General features: G+C 38.6%; 2 protein-coding genes across 2 annotated transcripts in view; both read left to right on the top strand.

The window, feature by feature from the left end:
* LOC109055588 (zinc finger protein 239-like) overlaps window positions 1-23,983 on the top strand; it is a 309,104-nt gene that overhangs the window by 88,209 nt on the left and 196,912 nt on the right. The window lies entirely within an intron of this gene.
* LOC122144121 (gastrula zinc finger protein XlCGF8.2DB-like) lies at window positions 648-8,923 on the top strand. The gene is made up of 2 exons (XM_042754789.1): window positions 648-1,123; window positions 7,625-8,923. Exons 1-2 carry the CDS (start codon window positions 895-897, stop codon window positions 8,506-8,508), a joined length of 1,113 nt encoding a protein of 370 aa, XP_042610723.1. The 5' UTR covers window positions 648-894; the 3' UTR covers window positions 8,509-8,923.

Here is a 23,983-nt window from a genome sequence, read left to right as displayed (position 1 = left end):
GTTAGTTATTATATATTTCGAAGACAGAGTCCATACTTTTTTCCAATCAATATGATCAACCACATTCTTCCAATAAGACATCACATATGGAGTTGTTACAATCTCCTTTTGAAAAAGTGATCTTTTATTATAATTACGTGATGAAGGAGGTGACAAAAAGCATAGGATTCCTACTGGGATTTCAAATGGATCTAAAGAAATAGATAAAGTGCTGGATGACCTAACAGAGTCCCTTAAAAGCATAACAGCTCCTTTAGGCATACCGTCCATGACAATAGAGAATTCTTTGGGAGTTACTGGAAAATTAAATTTAGATATAAATTCTTCGTAACCTAAAAGAAGACCTTCTGAGTTAAATAACTGGGAAACAATCAGAATGTTTTTCTCAAACCAATTACTAAAAAACTAAGATTTTCTCTTATATACAATGTCTTGATTGTTCCAAACGAAGTACCGGTGAGGGGAGAAATTGTGCTTAAAGATTAATGACCATGCAAGTAAAGCCTGTTTGTAAAATTTGGATAAATTGTAAGGGATTCTAGCAATATTATAATTACAGATCAATAGACGTAAAGGTTCAGCGGTTCTGCAGCTGGGGACCGCTACACACTCCAGTCCAGCGGGTGGCGCTAAGACACATACGTTTGTTTGCCAAACACTATTAAACCTCGGAGGAAGAAGTTTAGGTTTACCGTGCTCTCTGTTTTGTTTGGTTGTGATGCTGTTTTAATACAAACTTTTAGAAATGTTTTTTCTGTAAATAGAAAAATACAGTTTTTGAATCAGGTCAGTAAATACCTGTAATATTTTCATCCTCATAGTCGTGACTAAGTTTTGAAGCAAGCAGGAATATCTGGAGGAGTATCATCTGAGCTGAGATCTGCTGCTGTGAAGATGGTGTTTGTTAAACAAGAGAGTAAGGAGAGCACGAGTGAACCAGAAACCTGGACAATAAAACACGAGGAACCAGAACCCTGGAGAATAAAACACGAGGAACCAGAACCCTGGAGAATAAAACAAGAGGAACCAGAACCCTGGAGAATAAAACACGAGGAACCAGAACCCTGGAGAATAAAACAAGAGGAACCAGAACCCTGGAGAACAAAACAAGAGGAACAAGGAGGTTGGGGTTTATTCTTCATTCATCTTTGATTACTGTTTGTGGTATATTAAGCTAACAATCCCTAGCTTAAATCTTAAAGTCTTAATAGTCTTAAATCAACGTTTCAAAGTTCTTGTGGAAATGTGCTTGATCCATCACAGAAAAAAAAAAAATTATTTGACTTTTTTTTCGGTGTTTTGAAATCGTAAAACGGTGGAACTCAGCGCATGTGAGACTGAAAATACTAATTTTGTTTAAAAAAAAGTGTAGTCATTAGGACTGTGGTTATTTTCAACCATGTGAATGTTTGCTTGTTCGGTAAGTTACATTTAACTTTGGATTCTTTGGTTAATCAGTAACAGTTTTGCAGCAGGTTTGCAAACAGGCTTTTAGTGTAGGATATAAAACGGAGAGCATTGTCACAACATGGAAACAGAGCACTCAAATCAGAGACTATAAAAAAATCATCATTTATTTCTATGTAAAAACATTATAAATAATAATAATAAATGCATGACCACTTTAAAAGTATAACATTTGAATTGCTGATACCTGCCGATTCCCTGTAGGCAGCTATAACATCATGCACATGTAACCAAATAACAGAAACGCCGCCCTGCCTCTTTAATTACTGAGCACATTGATTCCAATGACGCGCATTACATAGACGCGCGCCGTTGCTCACGACTACGCGCATTCACGCCTTTTTTTTTTTTGATAACTATGCACGTCATTTTGTCTGACTCTACATGTACCGGCAGCGCGCAGCACCTGCCGCCACTAAATTACATTATATTTGTCCCATATTGTCATTAATGATTTTGCATACACTTAAGTATATATAGGTGTTTGATGGTGCTGCCTATACTTTAATGAGCCTTTGACGATCAAGCCTGCATTTATTTGATCAAAAATACAGAAAAAAAATGTAATATTGTGATATATTATTTCAATTTAAAATAATTGTTTTTAAATTATCATTTATTTCTGTGATGCAAAGCTGATTTTTTAGGATCATATCACATGATCTTTTAGAAATCATTCTAATATGATGATTCATTATCAAATTTGGAAACAGTTCTGCTGCTTAATATTTTTTCAGAACATGTGATACTTTTTTAGGATACTTTTTTTAAATAAAATCAATACTTTTATTCAGCAAGGATGTGTTAAATTGATAAAAAGTGATAGTAAAGAAAATATATTATTAGAATATATATTATTAGAATTTTATTTTTATTTTGAATAAATGCAGTTCTTTTTAACCTTTTATTCATCAAATATATTAGACAGCAGAACTGTTTCCAACACTCATAATAAATCAGAATATTAGAATGATTTCTAAATGATCATGTGATAGACTGGATGTTACATGTGACACTGAAAGCTGGAGTAATGATGCTGAAAATTCAGCTTTGCACCACAGGAATAAATTATTTTTTTAAAGTATATTCAAATAGAAAACTATTATTTTAAGTTGTAATAATATTTCACAATATTACAGTTTTTTTCTGTATTTTTGATCAAATAAATGCAGGCTTGATGAGCAGAAGAGACTTCTTTCAAAAACATTAAAAATAGTAATGTTTCCAAACTTTTGACCTGTACTGTACATACTGACTTCAGCTTGGACCACTGAATAAATAGACTGCTATTGTTATGCAAGTATGAGGTTCCCCGATAACGCTCACTCTTAGCACGCTAAGAAGACTCGAAAGATATATCTTACCAAAGCTAAGCAAAATTCCGCTGCTTTAGCCTGGCAAGCGCAGGTCTGAGAAGGTCCAGCAGCTCCATAATGAGTTGTCTTGGGAGGCGTTTTTTTTTTTTTAATATAGCACGCATGCAAAATGTCAAAAGGGCTTAAGTTTTGCCCAAAAAAAAAAAAATTGACATGGACTAAACGGCTCCGTCTTTGATTCAATACAAGGACACATTGGATCGCTGCCATAGTTGGTCGTTTACTGGACACCACCAACTATGGGACCTCTCCTGGCTTATTGTGTCTCCAGCAGTGGCGAATACCCTCTCTGAAGGAGTAGAAGATGCTTGGACAGACATGTACGATTCAGACAGGTGAAACAGAATAGGCAATGCCTCTCTCTTCTCCCACCACCAAACAGCTGGGTCTTCATAGGTGGGGATTGAGGACCATTCTTTGTAGAAAAGAAGTTCTCTGTCAACTCTCTCATCAACTGACAAGCCAGTAGCATTTGGAAGCACAATCCCCTGGCCCTGCAGAGCTTTATCCTCCTTTTCAAACAGAACTGCTAATGGACACTCTTTTACTTTCTTGCAAGGCACTTCCTAAAAAGCAAGACAATTAGTGTTCATTAGTTAGTAATATTAACAGTATATATCCTTGTCAACAACACCAGACAATGTATCTGTATTGTGAGTTTGCATTCACCTTTGAAGTGTTGTCCTGTTCTTGCTCATGGCCTTTTCCCCTTTCCTGCACTTCTGAAACCTTTAGAGAGAGCTTCGCATTAGAAGCGGATATTCACAGACAGTATACATTGTTCCCTATGTGTGTGTGTGTGTGTGTGAAAGTACCTTAACAATACCTTGTTTTGTGCTTTTTTTGTGGCGTGTTTGAAGCTATTCAAAATGTTGTATGTGTTGTGTTTAATTTTTGTATTTTGGATCCATCACTGTAGCCTCTTCAAGGAAGTGCCTGATGTCCTCATTCTTTAAGATAATAAATTCAAAACAAGTAATCTGTAAACGGTACTGAAGCACTAAGCAGTAATCTGTACTTGGTATGTCATGAATATCATCATGAAATAACAAGTGGTAGCTCTGTAGCTGGGTAGTGTATTTTACTGTCTGCTGTACCTGGTACTGCTTGGACAGATCTTCCCAAACCTTTTTCTTCATTCCAGCCACAAAGAGTGTGTCATTTTCTTGAACTTGAAAGTGTTCTTCAAGTTTCTGGAAGATAGGAAGGACTTGGCCACAGGTTGGAGTACTGTCACTCGATACACATAGAGTGGAAGTGTACATTACACTCATGAGCTTTGTAAAGTCCTCTGCCTTTTTGAGGTCTTCGTCAGTGATGCGTTCCAATCTGAAATTTGCAAACATTAAATCTTGCATCTAGTAAATTGTCCATTATACAATTAATCAGATTGATCATTATCAGTTATCCTGTATCACATTAATTTCTTCTACCTGTCCCTCTCCATTGAGCCTCTCAGCCTTGGGTCCATGGAAGCTGCTTGGATGGCAGGATATTGCTCAAGAAATCTGTCTATCATTAGATAGAGTGAATTCTAGCGAGTTCTGACATCCAGGATTACTGTATGCTGTGGCAGGTCTGAAAAACAATTAGGGTGGGTGGTATTTGGGGTTAAGACACCTGGTCATTTCCCTAAAATGAAGGAAAAAAATGGAAATTAAATATTCTGTTCAAATGAACACCTCTGAAACTGTCTTATACATTTTCCCTATCTGTCTCTGCATAAAACCTAGTTATAAATTATATGTATTAGTTATATTTATAGTATATTAATTCACAAGTAATAAATAGTAATTCAGTTAACTTTGTAATAAATGGTAGTTCAGCTGCATGTATGTACCTTAAAGAGCAGGTCATATGGGTTTTTGAAAAATCTCTCTTTTGCAGTTTATAACGTAGCTATCCTTAAATGAAAACAATCTGCAAAGTTGTTAATCAAAAAAGTGCATGATAAATAAAGATATTGTCTCTCAAAAGAGAAAGTCGACTCAGAGTCGCCTTTACGAGTCGTTACATTTTCAAATCTTTTGCCTGTTACCGATATACGTCACTGGGTAACACATTTGCATAATCCCCGCCTGCCTGCGAAATACGAACAGAGTCTGATCTGCCCACAAACACTTTTGCTATTAGTGCGTTTACATCATGTTGAGAAGACGATGTTCCTGTGACAACGCTGCACGGTGTCCGTCAGCAGATGACGCTGTTTTAATGTCATAAATGACTTTTTATTGTTGTCAGCATAACTGTTGCAAATAAACATTTTTTTTTTATTTTAAACAAGTTTTTCAAATATGCTATATAATATATAAAAAATTATATATATATAAATTTTTTTTTTTTTTTTATGCTGGTGTCCATCAGCGAATCTGCTGACGGACGCCGTGCAGCATTGTCACAGATAATGAGGAAATGACATCACTCCTTTTGCCAAGTGCATTCCAAACGACTACATAATGGCATGCACGTGCCCTGCTCACTCCAAAGTCCCCACTCCAAGGGGACAGGGATGATCACTTCCATTTGGAATTTGCCCAGGAACCGTTCGGTACACGGTACGCGTATCGTTACACCCTTAGCACACACATCGCACAAGAACCGTTTTCGGAACCGAAACGTAGGAATTTCGAACGGTTCCGGTATTTTTAAAAAAACAGAATCGGTTCTGCATAAGAACCGGTTTTCGGTTCCCAACCCTAGCGTTCACACACAACCCGTAAAGGTCCAGTGAAGACACGTGATATCAGGGTGTGACATGTAATGTACGAGTCGAGAACGCTAGGCACGTTAACTTTCACTGAAGCTGGCGAACGATCTCAGCTTTAGCGCGGAAAGTGAGGAACTAACTGATCTCTGCTTCGTTACAGTTTGCACATATTTGTTTCGTCCCAAACATTGATCTTCATTCAAAACACTTGCTAAAAGTGTCGCGCGATAATGTGCGTCATCACTACGACACACCCTTTACAGCATTAGGTCTGGCTTTTGTTCACACAGCTCTCGTTCCGGGACTGAACCCGGCAATGTTACTAGGTCCCCGACCCAGGACCAATCCCGGATTCAAACCCGGGACGTGTTTGCTTTCACACAGAAGGCGACCCAGCAATATTCCAGCAATTTTCCGGGTCCGACGTGCAGTGTGAAAGGGGCTTTTGTTAAATAATAATTCATATGTTTGACATTGCCAACCTTTAAATTAAGTTGACAGTAAGTAATAAACAGTATTGAGAAGTTGAGTATTGTGCATTTTTCCTTACCACTATTTTTTAATAGTTATTTAATGATTTTAGAGGAACCGGAATCAGAACCGGAAAATTCCTAACGATTCCCAACCCTAATTACATGTTCAGCCTATATACTGTATGTGTAGTTTTTCTTAACAATGTGACATCGCCATCTACTGGCTTGTCAGCATAATGCAGTGTGTTAGTCGTTTTCATGGATCTGTGTGAACAGGGACAATTTTGACTAGGGGTGTAAATCGGATGGTTCGTCACGATATGATTCAATATCGATTCTCATACCCAGCGATACGATATTTGCCGATACCTCAAAAAATTTTACGATACGATTACGATTCGATACAGAAGTATATCGATCGATATATCGATATTTTGATATTATACATCTATTTTAAACAACCATCTACATTTTTATTAACTCACAAATGCAACCAAAATATATAACATATAAATTTATCTGAAATTTTCACATTGTGTACCTCAATTGGGACATTCACAACAAAAAATAGACCTACACATATTTTTTTTTTTTTTTTTTTTTTATAAAACAGAAAATAAATAATTGGAAAAACAATTCTGGCTGGAACTATGGGCTCAGTGCTAAAAATCAGTGCTCAGTGCTAAAAATCTTTTCTACAGGTAACCAAATTATGAGCAATAGCAGAAAATAAATACAATACAACAAAGACACGTTCAATAAACTTTAAAACAGTTATATAAACTGCTTTTCAGGTTTTCAGCTCAGTCTAAAATACAATTTAAGGTATGGTACAGTAATGTAGTAATCAAATGTAAAATAACTCCATAGTCTTCACTGTATAAATTAAATATAGATTAATCGTTTTTGATTTTACAAAGGTTATTTAGTCAGGAGCAGTGAGCACTTGTATTTTTCTTTGACAGCATTAGATGTATTATTAGTTTGCTTTCACTTTAAGAACCAAGCACGGATTTAATATAAGCTACACATGCCTTTTCTTTCTGAACTGTTTACATTAAGACATATGATTAAACGACTGTGTTTACTAGGTAATTCGCCAAAACGTGCATTTTGATGTAATTTTGTCTGTATTTATTCATCCATGCACAAAAAAAAGGTGGAAGAGAGCTCAATTTAGTATTTGCGCAGTGCGGCTGTCTGTGTGCGCGCGCTTCAGATGTGTGCGCTGAAAACTTCTCACACAGCACTCGACTGTTCCACAAAAAATCCCGAGCATCTTGTGCCGTTGAGCAGTCCTAATACCGAGTCTTGATCCCTGAGTTTGAGCGAGAATGCACGCGTTGGCGATAATGCATAGACGGACATTACGTGAAAATGTGGAAAGTGCTAAATAAGGTGCCTATTTATATTTCAGATATCGATATTTTACGTGTGGCATCGATGCATCGTATCGTCAGACATCGTATCGATGTATCGATCCATATCGATGAATCATTACACCCCTAGTTTTGACAGTGGTTTCGTTTGTAATAAAATGTTTTCCTTTTATTTTCCAAATGTCACAATTGATTTTCATCACTATAATGTTTTAATTTTAGGCCTGAAGAAAGTGAAAGAAGAAAGACAAGATCTGAATGAAGTGGAGGAGACACATCAGGATCAGAAAGATCATGATATCACTGGAGAAAAATCAGTGAGTTGCAGCATTCAGATAACAGAAGTCAAAAGTATTTTCAGCTGCTCTCATTGTGGAAATGCTTACAAACATAAAAGAAGCCTCAAGAAACACATGAGAAGTCATAGTGGAGAAAAGTCTTTCAGCTGTTGTCAGTGTGGAAACACTTTCAAACAGAAAGCAAGCCTTAAGAATCACATGTTAATTCATGCTGGAATAAAGCCTTTTATCTGCTCTCAGTGTGGAAAGGGTTTTACACAGAAAAGGCAACTTAAGGAACATTTGGTAACTCACACTTCAGAAAAGCCTTTCAACTGCTCTCAGTGTGGAAAGTCTTTCACACGTAAAGGATACCTTAAGATTCACATGTTATTTCATGCTGGAATAAAGCCTTTCACCTGCTCTCAGTGTGGAAAGAGTTTTACACAGAAAGGAGACCTTATGGATCATTTGGCAACTCACTCTTCAGAAAAGCCTTTCAGCTGCTCTCAGTGTGGAAAGTCTTTCACACATAAAAGATACCTTAACACTCACATGTTAAGTCATGCTGGAATAAAGCGTTTTACCTGCTCTCAGTGTGGAAAGAGTTTCATCAGTAAAGGAATCCTGAGGAATCACATGCTAATTCATACTGGGATAAAGCCTTTCAGCTGCTCTCAGTGTGGAAAGAGTTTTACACAGAAAGGACACCTTAAGACTCATTTGGTAACTCACACTTCAGAAAAGCCTTACAGCTGCTCTCAATGTGGAAAGTCTTTCACACGTAAAGGATACCTTAAGACTCACATGTTAATTCATGCTAGGTAAAAGCCTTTCAGTTTCTCAATATGGATATATAAACAAGGATTTAATCATCACATGATAATTCACACTAAAAGAGATGCCATACCAGACAATTCATATAAATTAAAAGCCTCACGTCTGTCCTGTTTATGGCAGGATATCTCTGCAGTTTTTAAAAGCATGAAAAACTTGTGTGCTGTTTAGGGATGGATATTGTTAAGCAGGGCTGGGCGATAATTCGATAACGATAATTATCGCGATTTAATTTTCCTCGATAAGGCGATATGAAGAGTTTGATAAATGTTCCATATAATGTATATGCACCAAAAGCGGAACGAAACAGCGTGACTCATTTGAATCGTGCCTCACGGACTGTTTATTCACTCGGATCAAAGATCAAACTGCCGCGCGGTGTGAGCTCACTACAGCAGATGCGTTTGTTTAGTAGGTCTTTTGGTTCTTTTCTGGGTCGCTCTAAACAGCACTGTGAGGTCCAGGACTCTGTGATTTAAACTAGTTTAGAGCCAAACAGGAGAAACACTGTGTGCAATGAGACCAGACCATTCAAGGTGATGGGGCACGTGCCCCCTCAGATTTCTGAGCCAAGTGAATTTTAAATGCACCTTCCAGAGGACCAAAAAATAGCCGAATAATATATTTTTTATATTTGATACAATCACTTAGATTGTCAGTGCGGCACAGCATCATCTGCTAAATTCAAATCTGTGTGCTGGCGCTGAGCCAGAATGCTGCATGATAGCCAATCAGACATGATTCTGTTTAGCTTATGAATTCAATGGCCAATCAGAAGCGTTCAGATGAGTCATCGCTGAAACGTGATGTTTTGTTCGCTTGCTGACTGAATTATCTGGCTAATTCTCTCATCAGAAACAACAATGTGCAGAAGTGCGTACGAATGCAAGTAAGATATTCATTTCACAATGTAAACAGTTTCAGTAGCCGCGTTTCCACTGTCGGGCCAAAAGCGGGCGTGCTAGTGCGTGCCAGGGCCAGTCGCGTTTCCACTGTCACTTCCGGGGCTTGATCGTGCTTTGTCGAGGCTTCCTCGGGGTTAACGGCCAGGGTTTTTTGGCCCGACGAAAACCTTGGGCCAAAGCGGGCCAGCTGGGGCTAGAGGAGTGGTTATGAACAAAGGCGGAGTTTCCCCACTTCTGGAGAGCGTCAGCACCATTCATTTCAGAAAGATAACAGCTATAACATCAACATTAAAAACTTTTAAAAATAAGCTGACCTCAAAACTCACTTTCAGTCAGCAGCGAGTGTTTGAAATAACGCAATCCGATGTGGATTATAATCACCATAAAAGGCAGGAATATTTAAAAGACTATGCATGCTAAACATTAACGTTACCATAATAAAGATGGTAAATGCAACCACTTGGAGAAATCAGACGTCAGCTTCTTATTCTCTATCACAATCGTGTATTTATTTAGTAACTTATATTATCTGTCATAAGTCTCGTCTCGAGAGTTTAGCTCCACGTAGCCTATCATAAAAATATAATAATGTTTTTTTGTTCGGGTGCTTTTATAAAAATAGAGTTATTATCATTCATTCTAAATGTGACGCATATAGGCTACTGTGGCTACAAATAAACAGAAACAGACTCGACTGAATAAGCAGGCTATTTTCATAAGCGTTAAAAATAAATAAAATAGAAATACATTTATTTCTGTGTGATTAATTTTGAGTCCTGATAAATTGATTCATTATGATCAATGTATCACTTATAGTAAAACATCGATGCTTATGAATTTGAATATTTATTAACAAAGCATGCAAACAAAAGGCCGCTGTTATCGTGTTCGTTTTGTGATCACGCTAGTTCCAGTGACTTATTTCTTAGTTTTCTGATAACTTCTCTTTGTTGGTGAAACGATGGGGTTGCATGACGTTGTTCCTGGGAGGCGTGTAAAGGGTGGGTTTTAGTGACGCGCAGCGGAGCTTCAGGCCTGACTGTGGAAACGCAGTGCTATTTTGGCCTCGGTGCTACTGGCCCGAGGCTATTAGCCCCGCCCGGCCCGTTTTAAAACCTGGCTCGCACTGGTCCGACAGTGGAAATGCGGCTAGTGATTTTAATGGGAGTTTCTGAGACCGCTGAACTTTGGCTAGACCAGGGATCTCCAACCCTGCTCCTGGAGAGCTACCGTCCTGCAGACTTCAGTTCCAACCCTGATCCAACGCACCTGTCTGTAATTATCAAGTAGACCTGGACACCTTGATTAGCTGCTTCAGGTGTGTTTGATTGGGGTTGGAGATGAAATGTGTAGGATGGTAGCTCTCCAGGAGCAGGGTTGGAGACCACTGGGCTAGACTAAATGAAAATGTTCTTTGATAATGTAAATGTTCTTTGCTCTCTGTAAAATTAAAGTGTTATAATTAGTAACTTACAATATTGTTATGAAATTCACATTGAATACAAAGTCAGTCATATTAAAAATATTTTTATGGCATGACACCCATATCTGGTACTTAAGTAAAAAGTTAGGTTTTTATGTGTAGTTAATAGATTACACTATTAGTCTACTTTGCCCATCACCATTTATTGATCAAATAACAATCCTGGTGCAAAACACGTTTACTTACATTTGAGAATTGAGATATTTCCTGATATAGTTAGCATATTTCCTGATATAGTTAGCATGTTTGGAATCCTTTTAAAAAAAAAAAAAAGCCTATATCCGTTATTCAGTGCTATCGTGGCTGTTGTGTCACATGACAAGCATGACCCAGACGTGCATCATGGCGCCCCTGAACGAGACATTCAGAAGGCTTGTCAAACAAATAGCCATCATTTACAAACAAATCGCCATCAATTCCATTACCATGGATTTACTGGAGTAACACTCACTGCACCATGGTATTGTGGCAGAAATGTGGGATATTCACATTAAATTTTATAACAGGAGTAATGGTATATAATTATAGTAGGCCTATGTATTTGTGATTAGGCTGTAGCATGTGTGCATTTATACAGAGTGTTTTTAGACTACTGTTTTTCATACAAATAGGCTACCTAAAAACCATATAGTTATGTTTTTCACCACGGTATTGAGGTTTTAACTGTGTTTATCATGATTTAAATGTATGCTACTATGGGAAAAAAAGCTGGCAAAAGCAAGAAACAAGTGGAAAAATATTTAAATGTAAAGTCGGCAACACCAAAGCTCCAAAAGGATCAAAAAAATTTTTATTAAAAAACTATTGCATAGCGTATGTAGTGACGTTTCGAGCACGCAGGCTGTTCATCAGACAAATTAACAACACTGATGTACCAATCTTTATAGGCCTACCTCCAAGTGATCAAAGGGCACATGGCCATACAATATTATCATGATAATAATAATATCACAACAATGACATATTAACCGAGGAGAAAAACAAAGAAAAAAAAAATATAAAGATAAAACATATAAAGCTATGCAAAATACAAGAATACAATTCTTAATGTATTAATCAATAACATCAATTAATACCTGCCTACGTACATAAATAGAACTAATAACCACAAAACATTTATTATATAAATAGATATCTTGTGTTTTTTTTTAAAAAAATGGATGAATATTAAAGTCCTCATTTAAAAGGGGACAACGTGTCAGGCATTGAAACTACTTTGTATCGCAAACCAACTGACCATAACACTATCTTACATGGTGAATCCTATTATTCTGTGTCATTAAAGCGTTCGTTACCAATTTCCCAATTTAGTCGTGTTCGCCGTATTTGTAGCAGTAATAAAGATTTTCAACAGCAATCACAAATTTTATCAGAGAGATTCAGAAAACGATCATATCGAGAAGAGTGGATTCAGTCTGCAGTTAGTCGTTTTAAAGACGTCACAAGTCTCGTTAAAAAAACGTGTTGTGTTAATTGTTATATCCAATATTCGCCTGTTTCGAAGGATATTGATAATGTTTTATTGAAACATTGTCATATTGTAAAGAGTGATCCCAACCTCAAGAAATGACAAACCACCTCGTTTAGTGTATAAGAAAACACCTAATCTTTTGGTCAGAGCTGCTTTGAAACCTGCTCATTTCCTGAACAAAATACCATATGGGAATTACAGATGTGGTAACTGTCAGTGCAATTTGCAAAAAACAGTGCAATTTCACATATAAGATGTCGACCTTTACATATCCTCACAAGTGTAAAATTTTTAATATTCGAGGCACTATTTAGTGTAGTGTATGACGGCTAATGTCATTTACCTGTTGCGTTGCCCTTGTGGTTTATTTTATATTGGTAAAACTAGCAGACCTCTGAAAACTCATATTTCTGAACATCGATGTGCAATTAGACATCGCGATCCAAAAAGTCCGGTATCACAGCACTTTGCAGATTTGAGACACTCAGCTTCCACTCTTCAGTACAACTGCATTGAGGTAGTTAAGTATCCGCGTCGCGGAGGTGATATTAACAAATTGCTTTTACAGCGTGAGGTCTTTTGGATTTATACGCTATACACGTTGTCCCCTAGAGGATTATATGAGGACTTTGATATTCGTCCATTTCTTTAAAACACAAGATATCTATTTATATAATAAATGTTTTTTGGTTATTAGTTGTATTTATTTACGTAGGCAGGTATTAATTGATGTTATTGATTAACACATTAAGAATTGTATTCTTGTATTTTGTATTTTGCATAGCTTTATATGTGTTTCATTTATTTATTTATTTGCTCCTTGGTTAATATGTCATTGTTGTGATTTTATTATTATCATGATAATATTGTACGGTCATGTGACCTTTGATCACTATAGGTAGGCCTATAAAGATTGGTACATCAATGTTGATCATTTGTCTGATGAAGAGCCTGCGTGCTCGAAATGTCACTACATACGCTATGCTATAGTTTTTTTAATAAAACATTTTTTGATACCTTTGGAGCTTTGGTGTTGCCGCCTTTACATTTAAATATTTTGCTATGGGTACTATGGGAGACCAATGCTTAATTAAAACTTAAAAAAAAAAAAAAAAAAAAAAAAAAAACATGGTCATTCTTGATTTGAAGCAATACCACTCATTAGAACATGCAGAAACTAAAAAAATATTTTTTTTCTATTTAGATATTTATTTTGTTAAATCATTATAATGAGCCCACTTTAATGGTCTGGTTTCTACAACTTTCACTTTGGAGCAAAAATCTGGCTTTAAACTTGAAAGAAATAAAGATTTGACATTTATCGTGATAATTATCGATATAGACTGCTATGAAAAAAATTGTGATAATTTTTTTTTTGCCCATATCGCCCAGCCCTATTGTTAAGGTTTTAAAGGTATTACTGCTCTTACTGATACTGCTGATCCATCTGGTATTTTTATCGGTTCTTCTTGTTATTTTAAAATAAAAAACTCTCAGTCCCTTTGGCTCAATTCTCAGGATGTGAACCTTTTCTCTCAAAACTTTAAAACTATGAAATATGTTCAAGCTCTCTGAACAATAAGTTTATTGTTCTGTTTACATGTAACACACTGCTACACAAATAAATCTACTGTATAAATTCAAATGTGCATATTCTTTTTCTGTGTTCAGTAATATAGACTTTTCCCAGTAAATTTTTACCTACCATTGAAATCAACCGGTGAACACATCCATGTGGGGCCCAAATTGGTTGCACCTAGGTCCAAGTCAATTTTGTCCCATAAAATAACACGTCAACTGCTGAGAATGATTTATTTGCTGGCGATTTTTTATTCTGTTTAATTGTGCAAAAAACATGCTGAAAAATGGATCAAACACAGCAAAATTATAGCAAGGTAGTAGTAGCAAGGTAACACCTCGTTCACACTACAAGTGACATGATCTCATTCATTTCAGTGGAGAGCGAGCTATTTCTGGTGACACAAGCAACAGTGACCACTGGCGACAGGATGCAGGCATGTCCAGTGCCTACAATGGAGGAAATGTTAGTAGAGCTATGGCAACAATACTCCAGCATTTATGATGTTTCCTCAAGGGACTACTGCAACAGAATGCATAAAGGTCAAATAAAAAACAGTATTTTAACTTTTTTTCTCTTTGGAGGATTCACAGTCCATACTGTCCTCTTCATTCAATCAAGGTGTGTCGACCATCAGGTTTTTTGGGGGGGGGGGGGGGGGGGGGGGGGGGGGGGGGCTTTTCTGATGACAAAGTAGCTAGAGCAAAACATGCCATTAGGTAGCCATTGTGTGTTTATGCTCACAGTACCTTCTGCCAGTCAATAGTCCCATCTTGAAGACAGTATACACATTTATATAGATGGCAAGCAATGAAGGGTCAGGTAGCAACATGTAGCCCCAATCCTATTTCTAAATTCTATTTTATACCCCTACCCCTATGTCACCCCTATGCCTACACCTTCCCCTTGGCCCCTGAAACAGAGTTCAAAAGGGGTAGGGGTTAAAATATTCCCTTAAGAAATGGGACACCACTACACCAGTACATGTCATCATATGTTGTTGCCACCTCATATGTCATATGATATTTGCTAATGTTTATTAGAAACTTCAAGATGCCGTCGTCAGTGGTAGCCATCGCAGTTTTGTGGATTACAGTTATGTTTTTGCACTCATCTTCAGTAAATCGCAGAAGATGACGATATCTTCGACGCCTGGCTTTGTTGGTGGATCAATTCATGGTATGTATGATGGCTGCAAAGATGTTTTGTTTTTATTAACCAAGCTAACTACAGAACTCGGTAACGTTATATGCTACCTTTGTGTGCTTTGGGAAATGTCTTGTTTCCTATTTATGAAGTTGTGTTTACGAGCTCATCGCATTCAAATGCTTTGTTGTTTAAAAGAATGAATTGATAACATAAACATTCTCCGCTTACTATTTTTTAATTTCTGTGAAATACATACTTCACTGTTTATAGAGCATACAATATGCTTCCAATGATTGTTCATAATGCACTACTTTAATGACAAGACCAGGTGATGTAGTTGTTTTGTAAAAAACTAATAAAGAATAGCTTTGAAAGCAGCAATTGTTGACCCATGTGAAGGCAGCAGTAGAAGCTTTTGTGTACTTGTGTTGTATGAATCGGTTGAAGTTACAGACCTATGTTTCTATTTATGTGTTGATATAAATAGAATATATTATGTGAGAAATGTTTACAGGAATTAAACGACTGAATAAATTTAAGTTAAAGTATCATACTTGGTAGCCTTTTGTTTGTACCATATATGTGTGTTGTAACAGATGTCTAAATATGGTCATAAGACACTGTTGATTGAGCTGAACTAATTAGGGCAGGACTGTTTTAACAGGAGTTACAAATAGATGCACCGTCGCACACAATAGACAATGCGGTTTCACTTGTTGGGGAATGTGAAGCACACATTGAAGAGTCCATCTCGGTTATGTATGTAACCACGGTTTCCTGAATAGGTCACTTCAAATGCTGCGGTGACGTCACCGTATGGGAACACCCTTTGGTGTGATGAATGTCTGAAGCCCTGTACCATCCCGCCAATCCTATTGGCCAAATAGCACTTGGCACCGCCTTGTGCATGCATAAGCATAGTATACCTGCATGCCATGTGCTATTTTGCTCAGATTTCATGGACGAAGGAAATGCTATCAAAGGTACGGAATGGCCCGAACTGCAGCATCTCGTTCCCTATTCAGGGAACTGTTGGTTAAATATGTAACCAAGATGTTCCCTTTCATATTTCACTTCAATGCTGCGGTTACATAACCATCATGTATGGGAATGCATTACCGTCACGCCTGACGTACCTGAGATAGCTGGGATCCGAGGAAAGCATCTGGAAACCTGGGAGCCAGCGGCCATCCTCACATCCGGGCTGTAGTATTTGATGAAAGTGCTCGGTGAGGGGGATGTTGTCGCATAAAGTATATCATCCATAGAAGATCCACTAAGGAATGCTTGTGACGAAGCTACCACCCTTGTGGAATGAGCTCGGATTCCTAAAGGTGAAGCGAGCCCGCCCGCCTCATAGGCTAACGATATAGCCTATAGACTCCACGGGGGAGAAATCTTCCAGGACCACTTGCTGGAAGTGAAAAGGATTCGAAGCGACTTTAGGAACATAATCAGGTCTTGGTCGCAGCAAAACCTTCACAAATCCTTGTGCGAAGTCCATGGACAAAGGTGAGATAGAAAGAGCTTGTAAATCTCCAACTCTCTTGGGGGGGGATAAAGCTAACAGTAGGACTGTTTTTAGATTCAGGATTTTTTCAGTCACAGTTTCCAAGGACTCAAATGGATGTCCTGAAAGCCCTTGTAATACAATGGACAGATCCAATGATGGAACTCACGCAGGGTGGAAAGGCTGCAGCCGTTGCGAACCCTGCATAAATCGAGAGATCAGGGGATGACGGCCTACTGAAATGGCGTCTATGTAAGCGTGGTTAGTGGATATGGCTGACACGTATACTTTAAGAGTGGCTGGCGTTACTCCTTCTGAAAACGGCTTTGAAGAAATTCCAGTACTGAAGCAACGGGGCAGTAAGCTGAATCCATATCACGACGTATACACCAGGTAGTAAAAAGTTTCCATTTGAAGGCATATAAATGTCTTGTAAAAACCGCTCTAGAATTAATTATAGTCTCAGTAGCCCAGATGGATTACAGGGAACACTCCTGCCATTAGACCCAAAAGTCTGAGGCACAAACTCACCGTCTCTATGGCCTGCTTTGAAGTGACAAAGGCATGACTTGAAAGACTGAACGTATGGAGGAGACAATCGTGCCCTCATCGCACAAAATCCAGATCTATTCCCAAAAAGGTTATCCGTTGGGAAGTGATCAAAACACTCTTTTGGAGATTCGTGCGTAAACCCAGGATGCTTAGATGATTTAGCATGAGATCTGTGTCCATGCATTCCGTGAAGGTTCGTGGAGCCAGGGCTAATCTGAAAGGAAGAACACGATATTAATACGCTTTGCCCTCTAAAGTGAATCTAAGAAACTTCCAGTGTCTCTTGATGATCTGAATATGAAATTATGCGTACTTCCGATCGATGGAGACAAACCAGTCATTTGGTTGAATCTGAGACAGAATAGATTTCACTGTCAACATCTTGAATTTGCTCGTTCTGGTTGCAAGATTCAAACGGCGTAAATCCAATATTGGCCATAAGCCGCCAATAAAATATCGGCTGTAAAAACCTGACTCCGTCTGAGAGGGGTGTACTTCTATAGTTCCTTTTCTCAGGAGAGGTTACACCTCTTGTTGCAGCACTGTGGTTTCTTTTGAACTCGACGAAGAATCCCGCGGAAAGGAGGTGGGCCTTTTCGAAACTGAATGGTGTATCCATAATGAATTGTGTGTAATACCCATTGCGGAATGTCAGGCAAGTGTTCACACGTGGCTTGAAAATGCTTTAATGGCCTCAAGACATCCGTCTGTGTCTGTGATGTCTCCGCATGCTTTAGAATTTCCGAGTACGGAAAGCTTGCGGCGTCCGTAAGAACGGGAAATGCATGTGTCAAGGTCACTGCATTTTGTTGTATAGGATCCTGAAGCATGTTTACGGCAGGATTTATTCCAACTGGATGCACATCGGGCCTCGCTGCTAGCAACAAAGCGCCAGCTTTGGCCGTCATAATCGGGCCGTCTTTGGCAGACCCTTGGGCCATCCCTCGAACCTTGGAGGCTGAAGTGCGCAGGGTGTCAGAGGTGGCTCACTCCAATGCTGCTCGAGGCAAATTCTGCGGCGAGACAGTCAATGTTTGAGCCTTGGGACTGCAGTGAGAAGGTTGGATGCACATTAGTGGTCCAACAGCGCTCTCTAGTGAAGGGCACAGTCCCTGACAAACAGCATAAGGATCAGGACCTGCTGCTAGGGGCCTGAGGACAAGAGGTTTTCGCTATCGAGCTCAGGTCCAGTCTTTTCCGCTGGCACTGGTAAGCTGGTGGATAAGCCCTAGGACCCCAATCCTTATGAGGTGGTGCCACCGCGGTGACTGAATCTCCAAACAGTCCGTCCTTGGAAAGCAGGCTTCCATAAGAAAAGATTTATCTTTTTCCTTTATATCGGTGAGGTTGAGCCAACCGTCACCATCCCCACCATCGAACGGCGGACTGCTCAGGCAGTATGCTTGGTGGCACGTAGCGCCAAGTCTGTTGCCCGCCCCAGTTACTTCACAGCCTCCATGGTGATGCCTTCCACCCATCGAGTGGAGCATGGCCGCTGCCAAACAGGGCTTCGATGGGAGTGGGGACATGTCGACAGGCCGCTAAGCGCCACCTGAAGAGAAGTTGAACACTGCTCGAGGAAGTTGTCGTTGAGAACGCAAGATGCTTTTCTAGGGCACAGAAGATTCGCTTTCGCTTTCCTGAAGGAAATTAAATCTGAGCGAAATGCACGCAGGTATACTATGCTAACGCATGCGTAAGGCAGTGCCAAGTATTATTTGGCCAATAGGATTGGCAGGATGGTACAGGGCTTCAGACATTCGTCACACCAAAGGGTGTTCCTATACAATGACGTCACCACGGCCTAAGTGACCTATGAAAGAGAACTGATGTTTTCTTTGAATCCTACCTCCTGTAAGCAGTTAATGAAGGTATGTTTGTTTCTATCATGAGTGAAGTGTGTTGCAATAATGATCGATTGCATTATACAAAGGTGTTTAATGTTTGTTGTTGTTAAATTACTTTAAACGCGATTGTATTTTTATGTAATGTGTGTTTATTTTGTGCTGGTTTAATTTGAGTAATAGCAGTTGGGAGGATGGTATCTATAGTAGTAGCACTTGTGATCGTTAGTATAGCAGTTAAAGTTGAGTCATACAAGGAACAAGATGATTGTTTATAATTTTTTTATTTATTTGTTTGTTTTCAGTTTTTACGTCTGGTGTTGTGTGACATCAACATATCTGTCATCCATGTTAAGGGTGAATGAAGAGTTGATGTTCTGAATTAATTATCAGTCAGTTACAAAGAACTCTTGCTCGTGTGTTACTGGAGGGAGCGACAGTAAAAACTCACTGCTGAGCAGGAAAGAAAAATGACCACCCAGCCAATGGTTATACAAGCTTAAGAGTCTGGTGGATCCAGACAAATTTCACACGTTCCAGCAATTTAAGAAGGAAAGGACATGGATGTTTCCGTATAAAGACCTGATACACACAAGATGAAGAGCAGCACAGGAGTCAAGGCCAGCTACAAGATAGGTACAGTCAGGTAAAGGTACCTAATGTGGTCTAAAGTATGAACCCTAAATGCTAAAGAGACTTTAAATATCGCTTAATGTTTAATGTGCCTTTCAAAGATGGGTTGGTATTACATGTATGCTGTTTGTGGTTTGATTATTATTGGTATGGGTGTATATCTATATTAAGTGAACGCATATTTTTCAAGTTAAATTGGTTAAAGGGGGTTTATTGTTACACAAGTGCCTTTAAGAAGTATAATGCATTAACTGTGATTTATTTAATGTTAATTAAGGCTTAAAGTGTATATAATGAAATTTTAGCTTAAAGTATGTGCTTACTGAAAACAAAACAAAAAAAAGGAAAGGGAAAAAAGGTGAAAAGATTTATAAGACTAAAATGTCATATTTATGTGAGCTATCCATGGATGATCAAGAGAGTGTATGTCAAGCAATACAACAGCAGCAACAAGAGATACAAGCAAGCATACAGCCTCCAGTGAAAGGCAAGAAAGTAGTGATGGGTCGTTCTTGAATGATTAGTTCAAAGAGAATGGATTAGTTCATCTCTCAAGTCTTTGGGTTTTTCGAGTCATTCGTTCATCACATGACAGTTTATTGTTTGACAGATTATTGTTTGTAGTGTGATCAACGTTTGTGTAAGTACTAGTAGACATGTTAGAGAAGTAACACGTAACATTTTAATTAGATTTTGATAAAATGAATGAAATGACTCGAAAAAAGATTAGTTCATTTTGCTGAATGAGACTCAAAGGCCAGAGTCGGTAAAATAATCTGAACTTGCCATCTCTACAAGAAAGCAGTAGAGGCTGAGGTATCACAAGATGGGCAACAGAGAAGCCAGAGAAATTGTAAATTGACTGAAAAAGGCCAAAAATTGCATGATAAGAAATTGAAGAGATATGAGCAGCGATTTAGAATAAGTTATGAGAAGTGGAAGTCTCTTAATAAAGAAGGTAAAAGATTACTGGCTGAATTCTCCTCTAATGATCTGTTCCAAGATGTTATGACAAGAGTGACAAAGGCCTCTGCAGATTTAGGCACTGTGTATGAAGACATCCGTTGAATTGGTATTCCTGATCATGACACATGTAGATACCTGTGAAGCAGTTACAAGAAAAATTGTGGAGCTGGTGAAGAGACGTCTTGAAGGGAATAAGAAAAAGAGATTTGCCATGCTTGGAGTGGGATGGACACCATATCATCAGACAAGTCCAGTGTCAACACAAGGAGCTCTAAGACTTCTTCACAGTCTTAAAGTAAGTCAAAAGCTTCATCTAAGTATTCAGTCCTGTCTGCTGCTAAAAAACAAGAAGCTGCTGCTGAGGTTGCTGCTAATGAAGCCACTTTGGAAGTTTTAAGGGAACAGGAACAGCATTTGGAGGAGCTGCAGAAACTTGAAGCTGAGGAGAAAAGGTGGGAAGATGAGGCCTTGAAACATGAGCATGAAAGCATGCGATAGAAAATGCAGCAAGATGCAAGTTACTAGAAGATAAGTGCTGTGAACTGGAATGTTTGGAGACCCTTAAGAAATTGAATGCTGCTTAAACACGTATGCAAATATATGAACAAAATGCAGCTTCAGAAGAAGATAAAGAAGACATGAGGGATCTGTTTCATGACTGCGAATTTAAAGAGATCAAAGTGGAGAAAAGAGATCATCACAGAAAATTGTTAACTCAGAATATTGCTCCACAGCAAATTGTGACATATTCACAAGAAGACAGTAATGCCACTCTTGTTAAGGCTTTGGTAGAATCTATTAGTGTGAACTGACTTCCTGTACCAGAGCCAGCAGTTTTTAGTGGATATCCACTTCGATTCAATGATTGGAATACTTCCTTTCAAATTTTGATAGACAGGAAATCCATACCTGCAGAAGAGAAATTTTTCTATCTACAAAGATATGTAGGTGGTGCTGTTGAGAAGGCTCTTGAAGGTAACTTTCTTCTTGGTACAGAATCTGCTTTTTGTGCACCTTGGAAAATTTTGGAGGAAAGATATGGAAATCCATTCCTTATAGCCAAGTCCTTCATAAATAAACTATATGCATGGCCAAAGGTAGGTACAAAGGACAGTCTGGAACTGCGAGAGTTTGTGGATTTCCTTTGAAGCTGTTAGGCTGCCATTTCTCAAATTAAGGGACTTGGGGTGTTGAATGATTGCAATGAAAATAAAAAAAATCTTGCCAAGCACCTTGGTTGGTTAACATCAAGATGGAATAGAGAGGCCTTGGAGATTGAAGAAAATAGTAACATATTTCCCAGTTTAAGCCAATTCGTTATGTTCCTCACGAAGGAAGCTAAGATTGTGTGCAATCCTGTAACATCACTTAATGCTTTGAAATCAAGTGAAAATGAAAGACCAAAGATGTTAAAGAATCGAAGCCCTTTAGCAAAGGTGTTGGTGACCAGCTCTGATGAAAACAACTCTGCCGTAATGAGTTGTGTCTTCTGTGAAAGACAAGGTCATGGACTTCATAAGTGTCGTAAGTTCATGGAGAAGACAGTTGCTGAGCAACATAAGTTTGTTCACAAGAGGATGTTCCGTTTTGGTTGTCTGAAGTTTGGACATCGTTCAAGGGTTTGTGACAATAGAAGTGTCCGTGACATGGAAAGGAAACATCCAACCTGTCTTCATGAAGACCATTCGAAAGTAGTAGGAAAGCAAAGGATAACTGACAACTCAAAGGGAAGGCGCACAGAGCCTTTACATGATAAACATATAAAGGTATTGGCTGGGGCAACTTCCAGTAGAGTTTTTCAAGTTACCAGTAATATTTGTACTTCCTCAATTATACCAGAATGGGTGTCTACAACGTGTGAACCGGAGTGTGAAGTTCTTGTATATGCTCTTCTCGACACTCAAAGTGACACAACCTTCATTCTTGAAGAGACTGCCAATGCACTCAATACAAGGAAGGAAGCAGTGTAATTTAAGCTTTCTACAATGTCTTCAAAGATAACTGTTGTACCTTGTTTTAAGTTGACCTGTTTGCAGATTAGAGGATTTTTTCACAAGCTTGCTCCTCGACAGAGCTGTGATGTTGGTTTATTAATTGGTTACAACTGTCCTCAAGCTCTTCTCCCACGAAAAGTGGTGGCCGGTGAAGGAAATCAGCCCTTTGCACAGAAAACTGATCTAGGCTGGAGTGTAATCGGTTATGGTAATCAATGTATTGACTATGGAGATGCCTATGGAATAAGTCACCAGGTCATTTTCAGACAAGTGATGTCAGGTCTATGAACTTCTGTCAACCTTTAAAGTAAAGTGCATTATGTCTGCTGAACACAGATCAAAGAAGCAGTTTCTCCAATGGACATTATTAAGGTGTTTGAATCTGACTTTAGTGAGAGAGCATCAGAGGATTGTTGCATGTCTCAGGAAGATCTTCATTTCCTAGCAAAGATGAAAATTGATATCAGACTTAATGATGACGGACATTATGAAATGCCATTACCGTTTAAAACAGAAAGGCCTAACTTGCCAACTAATAAAGCATGTGTGGTACATTGTCTTAAGTGCTTGGAAAGACGACTAAAGAGTGATATGCAGTATTACAAGGACTTCACTGCTTTTATGAATGAAACCATTGCTCATGGAGATGCAGAGAAGGTTCAGCCTGGAGAAACTGAAGGGTACCCAGCATGGTATATCCCGCATCTCTGCAAGATTTCAAGGAACATCCTTAAATGATCATCTTCTAACTGGCCCAGAACTGAGAAACACCTTGATAGGTCTTTTGTGTAGTTTTCGAAGAAATCCAGCAGCAGTCATGTGTGACATAGAATGTATGTTTCATCAGTTTCATGTTAAGACAGATTATCTAAGATTCTTATGGTGGGATAGTGGCGATCTAATGTCTCAGCCTTCAGTGTATCGAATGAAGGTTCATTTGTTTGGTGCAGCTTCTTCACCTGGTTGTGCCAATTATGCTCTTAAACATATTGCTGCTGAAGGGCGAGGAAGCTTCAGTGAAGATTAAATTAAATCATACAAGGGAACTTTAATGTTGATAATGGATTGATAAGTGTGTCATCTGAAACTGAAGCAATTAATCTTGTAAAGCAAGCAAGAGAACTCTGTAGTACTGGTAAACTTCTATTGCACAAGAAGGTCATTGCCTCAGTTCCCCAAGAAGATTGTGCTAACGCAGTGAAAGATTTGGACATGGCTCTGGGTGAAGTGTAATTGGAGAGAGCGCTTGGCATTCAATGGTGCATTTCATCTGATGAATTTCAGTTTAGAGTCACTAAGGAACAACCTTTTACCCGTAGAGGAGTGTTGTCTACGATAGCATCTGTGTTTGAATTTGTGGCACCTTTCATTCTTGTAGGA

Source organism: Cyprinus carpio, unplaced genomic scaffold (genome assembly GCF_018340385.1).
Source record: "Cyprinus carpio isolate SPL01 unplaced genomic scaffold, ASM1834038v1 S000006593, whole genome shotgun sequence".
Taxonomy (NCBI): domain Eukaryota; kingdom Metazoa; phylum Chordata; class Actinopteri; order Cypriniformes; family Cyprinidae; genus Cyprinus; species Cyprinus carpio.
This window is presented reverse-complemented; position numbering and strand designations above follow the sequence as displayed.